The 11,699-nt window shown below is 59.4% G+C and overlaps 1 protein-coding gene across 1 annotated transcript; it reads right to left on the bottom strand.

Annotated features, from left to right (window-relative positions):
* Positions 1-34: 34 nt before the first annotated feature.
* JUNB (JunB proto-oncogene, AP-1 transcription factor subunit) lies at positions 35-1,910 on the bottom strand. The gene has a single exon (XM_069590921.1). The coding sequence runs from the start codon at positions 1,573-1,575 to the stop codon at positions 532-534; it is 1,044 nt and encodes a 347-aa protein (XP_069447022.1). The 5' UTR covers positions 1,576-1,910; the 3' UTR covers positions 35-531.
* Positions 1,911-11,699: the final 9,789 nt, after the last annotated feature.

Below are 11,699 nucleotides of genomic sequence, written 5' to 3' on the forward strand. Positions count from 1 at the left end.
CCCCCTGGCCGGCTTGAAAAAAAGACAACAGAAATTAATAAAGAACTTTTTTTTTTACTTAAATAGATTCAATAAAAAGTAAGGACAATAAACGAACTCACACATAAACACAGCTTAAAATAACTCCTTTAGAAACCGACTGCGTGTTTCTTCTCCACAGTACGGTGCAGAGGGGGGAGGGCAGGGGGCGGGGGTCCCCTCCCCAGTATCCCCGAGGGCTAGAGTACCGGGCGGCGGGGCCAGCTCCGCCGCAATCGCCCCCTCCTCCCCTCCCTGTTAAATACACAAATATATTATATTCAATATGAATTGAGTTCTGCAGGAAAAAAATAAAAAAAAATAGTGGAAGGGGGGCTTGTAAACGTTGAGGTGGAAGGACTGGGCGCAGAGCGGGCGGGCAGGAGTCCAGTGTGGTTAGTTGCGCCCTCAGGCCCCGGGGCCAGTGCCCACCGCCTGCCCCCTCGCCCCATGGGAGGCGTGCGCCCAGCCGTCCAGGTTGGGGAAATGTCCGTACGGGGGATAAGGGGGCGCTCAGAAGGCGTGTCCCTTGACCCCAAGCAGCAGTTGGCAGCCGTTGCTGACGTGGGTCATGACCTTCTGTTTGAGCTGGGCCACCTGCTCCCGGAGGAGGCCGGCAGTGTTGGACAGCCCCGCGTTCTCGGCCTTGAGCGTCTTCACCTTGTCCTCCAGGCGCGCGATGCGCTCCAGCTTCCGCTTCCGGCACTTGGTGGCAGCCAGCCGGTTTCGCAGCCGCTTGCGCTCTACTTTGATGCGCTCCTGGTCTTCCATGTTGATGGGGGACACCGGCGGCGTGGCATCGCGGCTGCGCGCCTCAGGCACGGTCTGCGGTTCCTCCTTGAAGGCGGAGGCGCCACGGCCCAGGCCCAGCTGCGCCGGGTGGCCGCCGGCGAAGGGCGGCGCGTGTGGGAGGTAGCTGATGGTGGCCGTCGGGTACGAGCTCCCTGTCCCGACGGCGGCCCCGGCTCCTCCGGAGGGCGCAGAGGCCGGAGAATAGCTGCTGAGGTTGGTGTAGACTGGAGGAGGCTCCGGGCCGGCGTAGACGCCCCCGGGCCCGGCTGGGGGGCCCCCGCTGGTGCCCAGGGACACGTTGGGGGGCGTCACGTGGTTCATCTTGTGCAGGTCGTCCAGCGCTTTTACAAAGCCGTCGGCGAAGCCTTCCTGCTCCTCAGTGACGCCGCCCCCTGCGCCCCCCGCACCTCCACCGCTGCCACCCCCGCGGGGGTAAAAGTACTGTCCCGGGGGCGTGGGCGTCGTCGTGATCACGCCGTTGCTGTTGGGGACGATCAGGCGCTCCAGCTCCGATGAGGCGAGCTTGAGTGACGCGCCTGTGTCCGAACCCTGGCTAGAAAAGTAGCTGCCTCCGCCGTTGCCCTCTGGGCCAGGACCCCGCGCACCAGGTGCTTTGAGATTTCGGTAGGGGTCGGCCAGGTTGAGCGCCAGGCTGGGTTTCAGGAGTTTGTAGTCGTGTAGAGAGAGGCCGCCCGGGGTCCGGCCGTATCCCGCTGTTCCGTATGATTCGTCGTGGTAGAAGGGCTGTTCCATTTTAGTGCACATCCGGGCGGCCCAGGCGGTCTGAGGGGGTCCCTACGGGGCCGCCCCGGGCCTCGCTGCAGCGAGCCGCGCGCAGTCCGCGGCTGTGCCTGTATCGGGTGTCTGGACGAACGTTCCTGAGGGCTGGCACTGGTCGGGAGAGGCCGGTCGGAGGCTGTGCGAGGAAGCTGTGCGGCTTCTCGAGCCCCTTTGCCCCTCTCTAGCGCGCTCGTTTTCTTGGTGTCGCTTCTCCCTTGCTCCCTGCTCCCTGCTGGCTCCGGTGCTGGCTTGGCCGTGCTCAAGGTCCCGGCCGCTCCGCCAGAGCCACAAGCCTTTATACCGCGGTTGTCAGCCACGGAAGTGCGCTCTGATTGGCTGTCACCGGAGCCAGGCCCCCGCACCCCCCTTCTGGAGCGTGGGGAAGGGGAGGAGGCGGCTCGCGTCATTGTCAGGAAGCGCGTGTCCTTGTAAACAGCGGCCACGGGCTGGGTGGCTCGGAGCGCCTGCAGGGGGAGGGGCCAGAGGACCCTAGGGTGCGTGAGGAAGGGGTTGCTGGGGCGATCCGAGGCACACCGGGAGAGGTTTCGGGGAGGGTGATGATTTCCCTGGAGTACGCGATAAGGGATACGAGAAATTGGTACTGAGCAAGTGTGTGCGTGTTGGGGGGAGGGGGTGGTCCCGGGATGCACGCGGAAAGGCCTGAGTGATCTGGAGTCTTTCAGAGGTGCTGGAGGGCTGAGAATACACTGAGAGACCCCGCAAAGGAGAGACAGCAAGGTAGATGGGGAAGCGGGGGAGGAGACATCTGACTCAGAAACTGAGTGGGGGTCCTGGGTACAGAATGGTTGAGGGACTGGAATTTTCCCGGGAGGAGCTGAACCCAGGTGAAATAAGGAGGAGAGATCAAAAGTGTACCCGGGAGAGTTTGGAGGGTCCACTATGCAAAAAATGAGTCGGGGTCCTGGAGCCCACCGGAGAGAGACAGAGTCCCCGACAAGCGGGAAGGGGAAGGCATTGAGAGAAACTAGAAACGCCTAAAGTGAGTGAGGGTCCTGGGGTACACTGAGGCAAGGAAAATACGTGCGGTAGAAGATTGTCAGAGGTTGGGGGTCACTGGGGTCATCTGCGAAGCCTCAATGAAGGATAGAATTAGAAGGGTCGAGGCACCCTTTCAGAATTGAGATGATATTGAGAGGGTCCCCGGTTGAGACCTGAGAGAAGGGGTCTTTGAGGATCCTGGGGACCTTCCATGATCGGCTCCCCTCTCGTGGGTGCCTGTATACTCCCCACCCCAAAGCCCTCCCCTAGTGACCCTGAGGTTGACCGGCACCGTGTCGGCTCCCAGTGCCTAGACCCAGCCCGACGGCTGGGGCGCGGTCGCCCAACCCCACTCCTTCCTTAGAAACAGGCTGGGGAAAGAGCGCCGCGGCAGGAAGTGTGGCAACAGCCCCGGGGGACGGAGCCCGGCCCTGCCTCCGTCACTCGAATCCTACGGGACTAGGCACCCCGCCCTGTGTCCGGCGGGGTTCAGCGCCTCGGAAGAGGAACCTGAGCAGGCGACCCCCGAGGAAGCCAGGGGCGCTGAATAAGCCCAGCTGCCGAGGTCTCCAGTCACCGATCCCCACCCCAGTAATGGTTCAGTCCTCGGAGCCCGCAGGCAATGGCGGAGGCTGGCGGTCCCGGACGATTCCACTAGCCCGAGGAAGGGGGACCCACTGGGGAGCGGGGCCTGGTTGCCATGGCAACAGGCGGGAGTCCGCTGGCCGGACTGGGGGCGGGGCGGCCCCCGGAGTCTCGCCCCGACGCCCATATAAGGGCACAGGAAGGGGTGGGTCTAGCGCTGTCCCGGGGCCGAGGGCCCCGGTATCTGCCAGGTCCCAGGGCACGCCCGGGCCCCTGGACGGCTAGTCCCGACCAGCCCCGGCCGCCGCCCCCGGGGCCCCCACGGCCGCCTGGCCCGGCCCCACCCAGCCGCTCTGAGGCCGCGTCCTGCCAGGCCCTGCCTGGCCCGACCCAGCCTGGCAGGTCCCCGCCTGCCCGCGGGCCTGGTTCGGACTTCGCCCCCAGCCCGACGGCGAAGAGGGGGTGGGCCAATGCCTCCAGGCGACCCCGGCGCCTGGGCGGGCTGACGCGGCTGCCTCTTACCTCGAGCTGGGTGCCCTTACTTTCTGCCAGGAGGTCTGGCACATACATCCGCAAGGGCTGCGGTGCCCTCTCCTTCATTCATGTGGGTGAGGGGCCCGACTCCTGTTTTAGTATGGGGACTCCTCACCATCCAGAATACCTAAAGGGGGATCCATTCCCTCACCCTAGGTGTCTCCCTCATCTGAGGGAACCCCTCCAGAGCCCCTTCCCCAGGAATAATTGAAGGTTTAGATGGCGAGGCTTCGATTTAGACTAAAAGTGGCACTTCCAAGCAGATAGGATACCAGCCACTAGAACCAAAGTCTCTCAGAAAGTGAAGCCTCTATCTTTGGGGAGCTAGATTGAAGTTTCTTTAGGGCAGAGAAAGGCTGGGGGAGAGGAGCTAGCCAGCCTTTACAGGTCAAGCACAGAGTTCACCAAGTGTGGAGGAGAGAAGTAAAAGGAAAGAAGGCAAAAGAGAAACTGAGCTCTGCGGGGGCTGGGGAAGTCCAGCAGAGCAATGGCGCGTTGGGGAGGAAGGTCCCATGAGAAGCTGGGGGTGTCCCTATCTTTGGAGGGTCCTTGTGACCCCTGGGTACCCCCTCCCCTCCTCCCTTGCTTGAACTGCTCCCCTCCCCCGCCCTAGGCTCAAGGGAGATTCCAGTGGCCGCTGAGTCTGGCAGGCACGCTGCCAGGTCTGTGTCTCCCGCCCATGCTAATAACTGCAGCTGACATCTGGCTGGGCCCTGCGGGGGTGCAGCGGGCAGCGTTGGGGGGCTGGGCAGGTCTGACCAGAGGGCAGCATCTCAGGAAGCCAACCTGCAGGTCCCACGGGCCAGGAGGCCACAGTGAGTCAGCCCTGACCAGTGCTGAGGCTGGCCATGCCAGGGGAGTCCTGGAGAGAGGTGAGACTGTCCCAATGAGGGTAGAGATGGAGGCCAAGGACCCAGCAAGGAAAAATGGATGTATGGGGGTGGGGGTTAGGGCAGGGAGAGCTGCAGGGTTGGAGTCATGCAGACAGACAGCACGACTCAGAGACACTTAAGACAAGCAGACAGAGAAATAATTACTATTTTAATAGCTAACACTTATATGGCTCTTCCCAGGAGAAGGAAATGGCAACCCACTCCAGTATTCTTGCCTGGAGAATTCCATGGACAGAGGAGCCTGGCCCAAAGAATCAGATACCACTGAGTGACTAACACACACACACATATAGCTCTTACCATAGGCCAGGCACTCTTCTAAGTGGTTTACATAGAATAACTCATTGCCTGCTTCCAACAACCCAGTGAAATGTATGCTATTTGCTATTAGCCCCCTTTAAGAGACTAGGCACAGCAAGATAAGAACTTGCCTCGTGTCCCATAGCTCAAAGCCCTGGGGTTGACCTAAAACCTGAGCTGTCTGGCTCCAGAGTGTTAGCCAATTTTGTGTAGATAATCACAATCACAGAGGCATATATGCAGTACCAACTGCATGCTAAGCTCTGCAAGCCCTTTCATAAAGGGTCTCCTTTATGGGGGTTGGGGACAGGACAGAGGGGTGCTGGTGTGTTTGGGGGCAAGACCAGTATGCTCTCTGCACGAGTGTTTGAGCAGGGGGTGGGGATTGGGCCAGGAGGGAGGGCGGGGGCCCAGCTGAGCTGGTACAGCCGGTTCCAGGCCCCTGCCAGTCTCACCCTTGTGGCCTGGGCACCACCCCCTCATGCCGCCCCACTGGCGCCAAGGCCAGTCCCATGAGGAGGGTGTGAGGAAAGCCCCCTCCTCTTATCTGTGCTGAGTGCCCAGACTAGCAGCTGGGTACTGCCCAGGCCATGGGCTTCAAACAAGCATCTAGCTAAGGAGACTGTGCCCAGGCTTTCCTCATGCCCAGGAGCCCGGGACCTGGGGGACTGGATAAGGAGGAAGTTTACCCACCCCCACCCATGGGTCTCTCTGGGGCTTTTGGCCTTGGCAGGAGGGACTTCTCCTTCTTATAAATAGCCTGGTGACCCCCCTCCACCCTGGCCCCACTGGCCGGCAGGGCCCTCACCAGGAAACTGGGCTGGGGGCTGCCTGTGAGTCAGCTAGTGGGCAGACCAGGGCGAGAACCCGCAAGTCATAGCACCCAGGCTCCCTTGTCCCTGCCCCTGGGTGTGGACAGGCAGCTGGCAGGAAGAGGCTGAGAATCACCGAGGCCCTCCCCCAGGAACCCCTAGCTTGCCAGCCACATCCCTCCCTCACCTCTGTGGTTTGGGGGTCCCTATCCCTCTCCTGGGGAGGAAGTGGCTCGGTTTTCTTGGAAGCAGGAAGGAGAGTCTGTCCTCAGGCTGACTAAGCTGGGCATGAGGGGAGTTTCCCACAAGACTGTTTCGGGTCCCGCCCCCCCGCCCCCCCGCACTGTTGGAGAGGTCTTGGGGGGCCTGAGCATGGCTGAGATCCCGGGTGCCCCATTTATAGCGGATGTGCTGAGAAAACAGGCCCACACCCCACCAGGGACCTAGGCTGCTGAGCTGGGCCTCCTAGGGGAAGTGACAAAGAACAGTCTGGGAGGGAGGTGGGGGGAGGTGTTTGGAGAGAGTAAGCGCCAGGATCTCTGGGTGGGGGCAGAGAAGGGCTGGCCAGCCCAGAACCCCAGAGTACCTCATCATGGTCCAGGGGCGCGCGTGTGTCTGGCTGTCTGTGGGTTTGTGTGTGGCTGGCCTGTCAGGGCGTGTGAGAGTGTGTGTGAAGCCTGTCTTCTCAAGGCATGTGTCTGTGTGCTGGCCCAACCCTGCAGGGGTGTGTAGGGCCTGTCTGCTTTGGAGGGGGGGGAGTGTGTCTGTGTGTATGTGTACGGTCTATATGACATGTTGTATTGTGGCTGGCCTGTATACAAGAGTCTAGGGTGTACTGGAGTTGTTACTGCTCATCTATTCGTGTCTGGTCTGTACGTGTATGTGTGTCTGTGTGTGAGGTCCATGGCTTGCCTGTGTGAGGTCTGTGTGTGACGTCCGTGGCTGGTGTGTGTCTGTGACTCTCTGTGTTTGTGTCCATGTGGGCTCTGTGGCTGGTGTGTATGTGTGCATGTGTTAGCCAACAGGTTCTGTCAGGGTGTCCTTGGGCCAGCGTGTTAATGAATGACAGACTGAGGCCTGTCCATGCTTCTCTGGGTTGGGTGTGACTATCTGGCCAGACCATGTGTGTGAATATGTCAGTCTGTCCACTTTCATATGCCCAGTCTGTCAGAGGGTCTGACGTGAGTGTTATCAGTGAGGTAGAGTGTGTCTATAAGGCTGATTTCTGGTGTCTTCAGAGCTTGTCTGAGTATGTATGCAACTGTGTGTGTGCTGTGGGGCGGTGGCGGCTGGGGCTGTCTGTCATGGTCTGTATGTGTCCCTCCTGTCCTTCTCTCCATACGTTTATGATTGTCTCTTTCACCTCTGAGTTATCCCCTTGAATTGATCTTGCTAGTGTGCATGCCTTTGTGGCCTTCTCCGGTGTGTCAGGATCTAACACTGTGTCTGAACATATCTTGTGCGCCTCTTGGGGCACTTGCACTGAAAGTGACCGTCCCTTATCTCTGAGCCTATCCACATGCCTGTGTTGCCCACTTGGGTCTGTGTGTCCGTCCTGCCTGTTTCTGGCCTGTCACATTGTCTCAGGGTGCCTGTGGACATGCGACTGTCTGCCAGGCTGTGCACTTCTCACCTGAACGTCAGTATCCTTGTGTTTGTGCCTGTCAGTGTGTCCGTCTTGCCTGTACGCTGAGTTCACTTATCTGTGTTACCTTTATGCTTCTGGCCTGTCGGTATCTTCACGTGTTTGGCAGCATTTCGGTCTTCCTCTTTGGGCTGCCCTGTCACCTTTGACAGCCATCTTTACCCAGATTTGTGTCTGACCCTGTCAGTGTCCCCGTTTGGCAATCTGTCTGTGGCCAGGGTTACAGGAGTTTTGTGTGTGTAGACTGGCTTTCTCTCGGGGTGACTGTGTATGTGTATGCTCCTTGCCGCCCCTCCAAGTCTGGCTGCTCTGGGCCGTGTTTACTCTGCCCCCAGCCGACTGCTGTCCTGCCCGGGGAGGGGCTGACTCTCCCGTCTGTCCAGCCAGGAGTCCACAGGATGTTCCCGAGACGCTGTCTCCGCCGACATCCCCTCCCTTGGGCCACCCTCGGGTCAGGACCCAGGCGTCCACGACAGTGGGGGTGGGGCCACAGCTTATGTGGGGGGGGGGCATGTCAGGGCCCCGGAATGAGGGTGGGGGGTGGGGTGGGGAGGCGACGGGCCCAACAGGTTCCGCCTCATTCCTGCCCCGCCTCTCACTTCCTGGGTGCCTGCCCCGGGCAGGGGGTGGACGGAAGGGATGAACCCTATGGCCTCAGAGCGCCTGGGTGGGGCATGGACTGCCCCACAAGGACTCAGTTCTGCTGGGCACCCAGCACCCAGGCCTGGGAGACAGGAGGAGCCTGGGTCCTTTTTCGGACCAAGCTCCCTTCTCTGCTCCTGTGCCCAGCTCTGGAAACAAAGTGTCCCATCTATTATTCAGCTAATCTCACAATGCCACAATAAACTGCTCAAAATTATCCCCCATTTTTAGATGGGGAAACTTGAGAACCAGAGAGCAATGAGGGCAGAGGCAGGATTTGAACCCAACTCTGTACATGCCACCCAAGACCCCCCCAGTCAGCTCACCAACAGCCTTCCCTCCCCTCTCTAAAAATGGTACGTGTGGGGAGTATGAACCCAGGCCCCCACGAGGCCCGGCTCAAGGGGGCGCCTGGCTCGCTCTGAGTCAAAAGGGGCCCCTGGATGAAATGAATAAGAAAACGGCTTTAACCGTTTCATCGCCAACGGGCTCTGCCAAAACTTCCTGTGGGCTTGAGGGGGAGGGGCTGGGGACTTGGTTCCCGGAGGGTTTTGAGGGGGTAGATACTGCCAATTCAGGGGTGGGGGAAAACGCCTCTAGTGACCTTGATGAGAGATGGCTAAGGCAAAACACTAGACACCGACCCTCGCAGGAGGGAGAGCCCGCCCTTCGAGCTTCAGGTCCCCAGTACTGGGTTCTCAGCCCCCACTGCCTGGAAGGGGGTCTCAGAGTCCACAGCCCCCTCCCCAAGGGCTTGAGTCACGCAAGGGGAAAAGCCGCGAGAGGTGAGTCACGGGGTGGAGAAGGGGAGCGAGGTCTGCTGTGGCCAGGGGACCCTCAAGCTGACCTGAGTCACGCACGCCCCGGGCTCGCTGACCCCAGCCCCTCCCCCGGAGACTAGGAGCGGGAAGCCCATTATCGGTGGACTGTGGAATTAAAGGAAGAGCTGGGACGGGGGAGGAAGCACGCGCCCAGCCGCGCGGGAAGCTCCGGTTCCCATGGTAACTGGAGGGGGGGGGGTCTGTCAGCTCGATGGTGGGGTTCCTCCCTTGTCAGGGACGGTCCCCGAGCACTGGGGAAGCCCCCGTGTGCTCTGTCGAGGGGCCACAAGTTTCAGGTCAGGCAGGAAGGGGTTAACGGCCCTGCGTCCCGCCCCACCACCCCTGCCATGGTTTCACCCGCGCCCAACAGTCCCGGGCAGGGTGGGGCTGCGCCCAGCGCTCCCCCACGCGCCCAACCCCCGCGGCTGCCCACGCACGCACGCACGCACACACGCACGCACGCACGCAGCTAGCCTATTTCCACCCTCTCCCCGCGCTCGCAGGCACTACCGCGTCGGGCTCCACGCAGGCAGCGACCGGCGTCGTGCCTCACGTCACGCACGACGCACGCGCCCCCGCAGCGCAGGGAGCAGGGCCCAGCGGGGCCCAGAGCAGCAGAGCTCGGGGGTTTTTGACACCCCCGGAGCCTGTCACTGCCTCTGCCTCTGCCTCCGCTAAGTACGCTGTCTTGTGTGACTTTGACACCTCCCCACAAGGTCACAAACTCTGGATCTACAGGGGCACACGGACACAAGATAAACCTGCCACACGTTGGCACAAACCTTCACTAATCCAGCCAGCCCCGCAGCGAATACGGGCAGGGTCACACTGTCACACACCGTTTGTGGTAGGGACACAGACAGGGCCATCTTCATACACAGGTGACATATACAGACACTGCTATAAAGCCACACCAACAACACAAAGTAAGACGCAAACAGATAAAGTCTTGGACCTCAGGAATCCAGTTGTCAAGCAGCCACTCCCCTCACATGGAGACTGTAGAGTCACAGACACATTGTGGGGACAGACTCGATGGTTATACTGTCCGCGTACATCACAGGGCCCAGAAAGTAAGACAAACCCACAAGGCTGCATACAGGGACACCAGATTGTCTTGGGGACATGGGCAAACCAAGGCCACCCATGACAGCCTCATGCTATCACAGGAAAACACATGACATAAAGTAGGACACGGTCACAGAAACAAAGGCATACTGAAGTACTGATTATCAGTCATTCACTACTTACACGAAGAGTGACAGGGATATAGACTCAAAGGGTTTCCCTGGTAGCTCAGTCGGTAAAGAATCTGCCTGCAGTGCAGAGACCCCAGTTCGATTGGATTCCTGGGTCAGGAAGATCCCCAACAGAAGGAAATGGCAACTCACTCCAGTATTCTTGCCTGGAAAATCCTATGGACAGAGGAGCTTGGCGGACAGTCCATGGGGGTCCCAAGAGCCCCACATAACTTAGCCACTAAACCAGCACCAAGGTCCCATAAAGAAAAACACGTGCCCTAGTCCCTGACAGCACACCCCTCCTCCAAAAAAACCCCACCAAATCACACACACATAGCCTGTTGTGTAAATTCCCAGGGCCTCAAGACTCACCAAGACACAGGTCAAGGTATACACAGGCCTGTGCACACACAATCACAGACCCACCATCTCTTCATCTACATAGATATGAACACATTTCACATGGACTCAGAGATAAATACACAGACACCAGGAGGGGAGGGGGTCAGGATGGGAGTCCTGGCAGAATGTCAACGTCTGCAGTGTAGAAAACATGCCAGAGTCCCTCATGATATGGGGTGGGGCATGGTGTCCACCCTGAGGCTGTGATCACTTTCCGAGGGGAGCAGCACCATCTCCAAAAGTGTGAGCTTAAGGGTCCCCATCCCAGCTCTCATGATTGGGTCTCTGCCCAGATGTGAAGGCCAGAGGGGGCGGGCGGGGGTCCAGCTGTGGCCACAGGGAGGGGTTGACTCACCCGCTTCCCAGCAGTACAGCCCAGGCTGGGCCCAGCTGTTCCTGGAAACAGAGGGGAAAGGAGGGGGTGGGGTCCCCAAACAGGCTGGGGGCTGCTGGCCCAGACCAGCATCTCTGTTCTTAATGGAGGCCTTCAGATCATTCCCCAATCTTTGGGGCTCTCTCCATCAAAATGGAGGCTTGAATCTTTTCCCCAAATAAAAGATCCCTGCTTCAGAATGAAGGTTTGTAACCGGTCGCCTTGGAGGGCACACGGATGCCTTCAACAGCGGGGTTCCCTGTGTCCCATTATTAGGGATTGCTGCTCTTCACCACCGTAGGGAACTCCTTCTCCCCTCCAACATGAGATTCCTTGCCGCCCCAAATGGAGGGTTGTGACTCCTTCAAAGTGAGGGTACCCAGACCGTCCTTTAAATCTGGGGACTTTGAGGTCCCTGAATATCTATAACGCCTATAATATCACTGCAACGTTAAAACAATTCAAGTCCATGCTCCAGATATTTAGATCCCTCCTAAACATAAAGATCCCTGCGGGTCTGGCAAATATTGGGGACCCCACTCCCTAATATTTGTCGGTCCCAACACATCCCCCGACATTGGGTGACTACATCCTCTCACAAATATTCCCAGCCTTGTCACAGCCGTGGTTCCGGCTCACCTTCCATTTCTGCCGGGTGGCAGCCCGCCCGACTCCCTTCTCCCCCCCGTTTCTCCCTATTGGTAGCACCCTCTCCCTGACGGGTGCGGGATAGAGAATAAATGGCAGTTGTTCTCACGCCCGCCGGAAGAAGCCCAGTCCGGAAGCCCGCACTGCCGGCCCTTGTCCCCTTCCTCCCTACTCCTTCCCTCGGCTCTGCTCCCAGGGGATGGAGATTGAAAAC

Source organism: Ovis canadensis, chromosome 5 (genome assembly GCF_042477335.2).
Source record: "Ovis canadensis isolate MfBH-ARS-UI-01 breed Bighorn chromosome 5, ARS-UI_OviCan_v2, whole genome shotgun sequence".
NCBI classification, from domain to species: domain Eukaryota; kingdom Metazoa; phylum Chordata; class Mammalia; order Artiodactyla; family Bovidae; genus Ovis; species Ovis canadensis.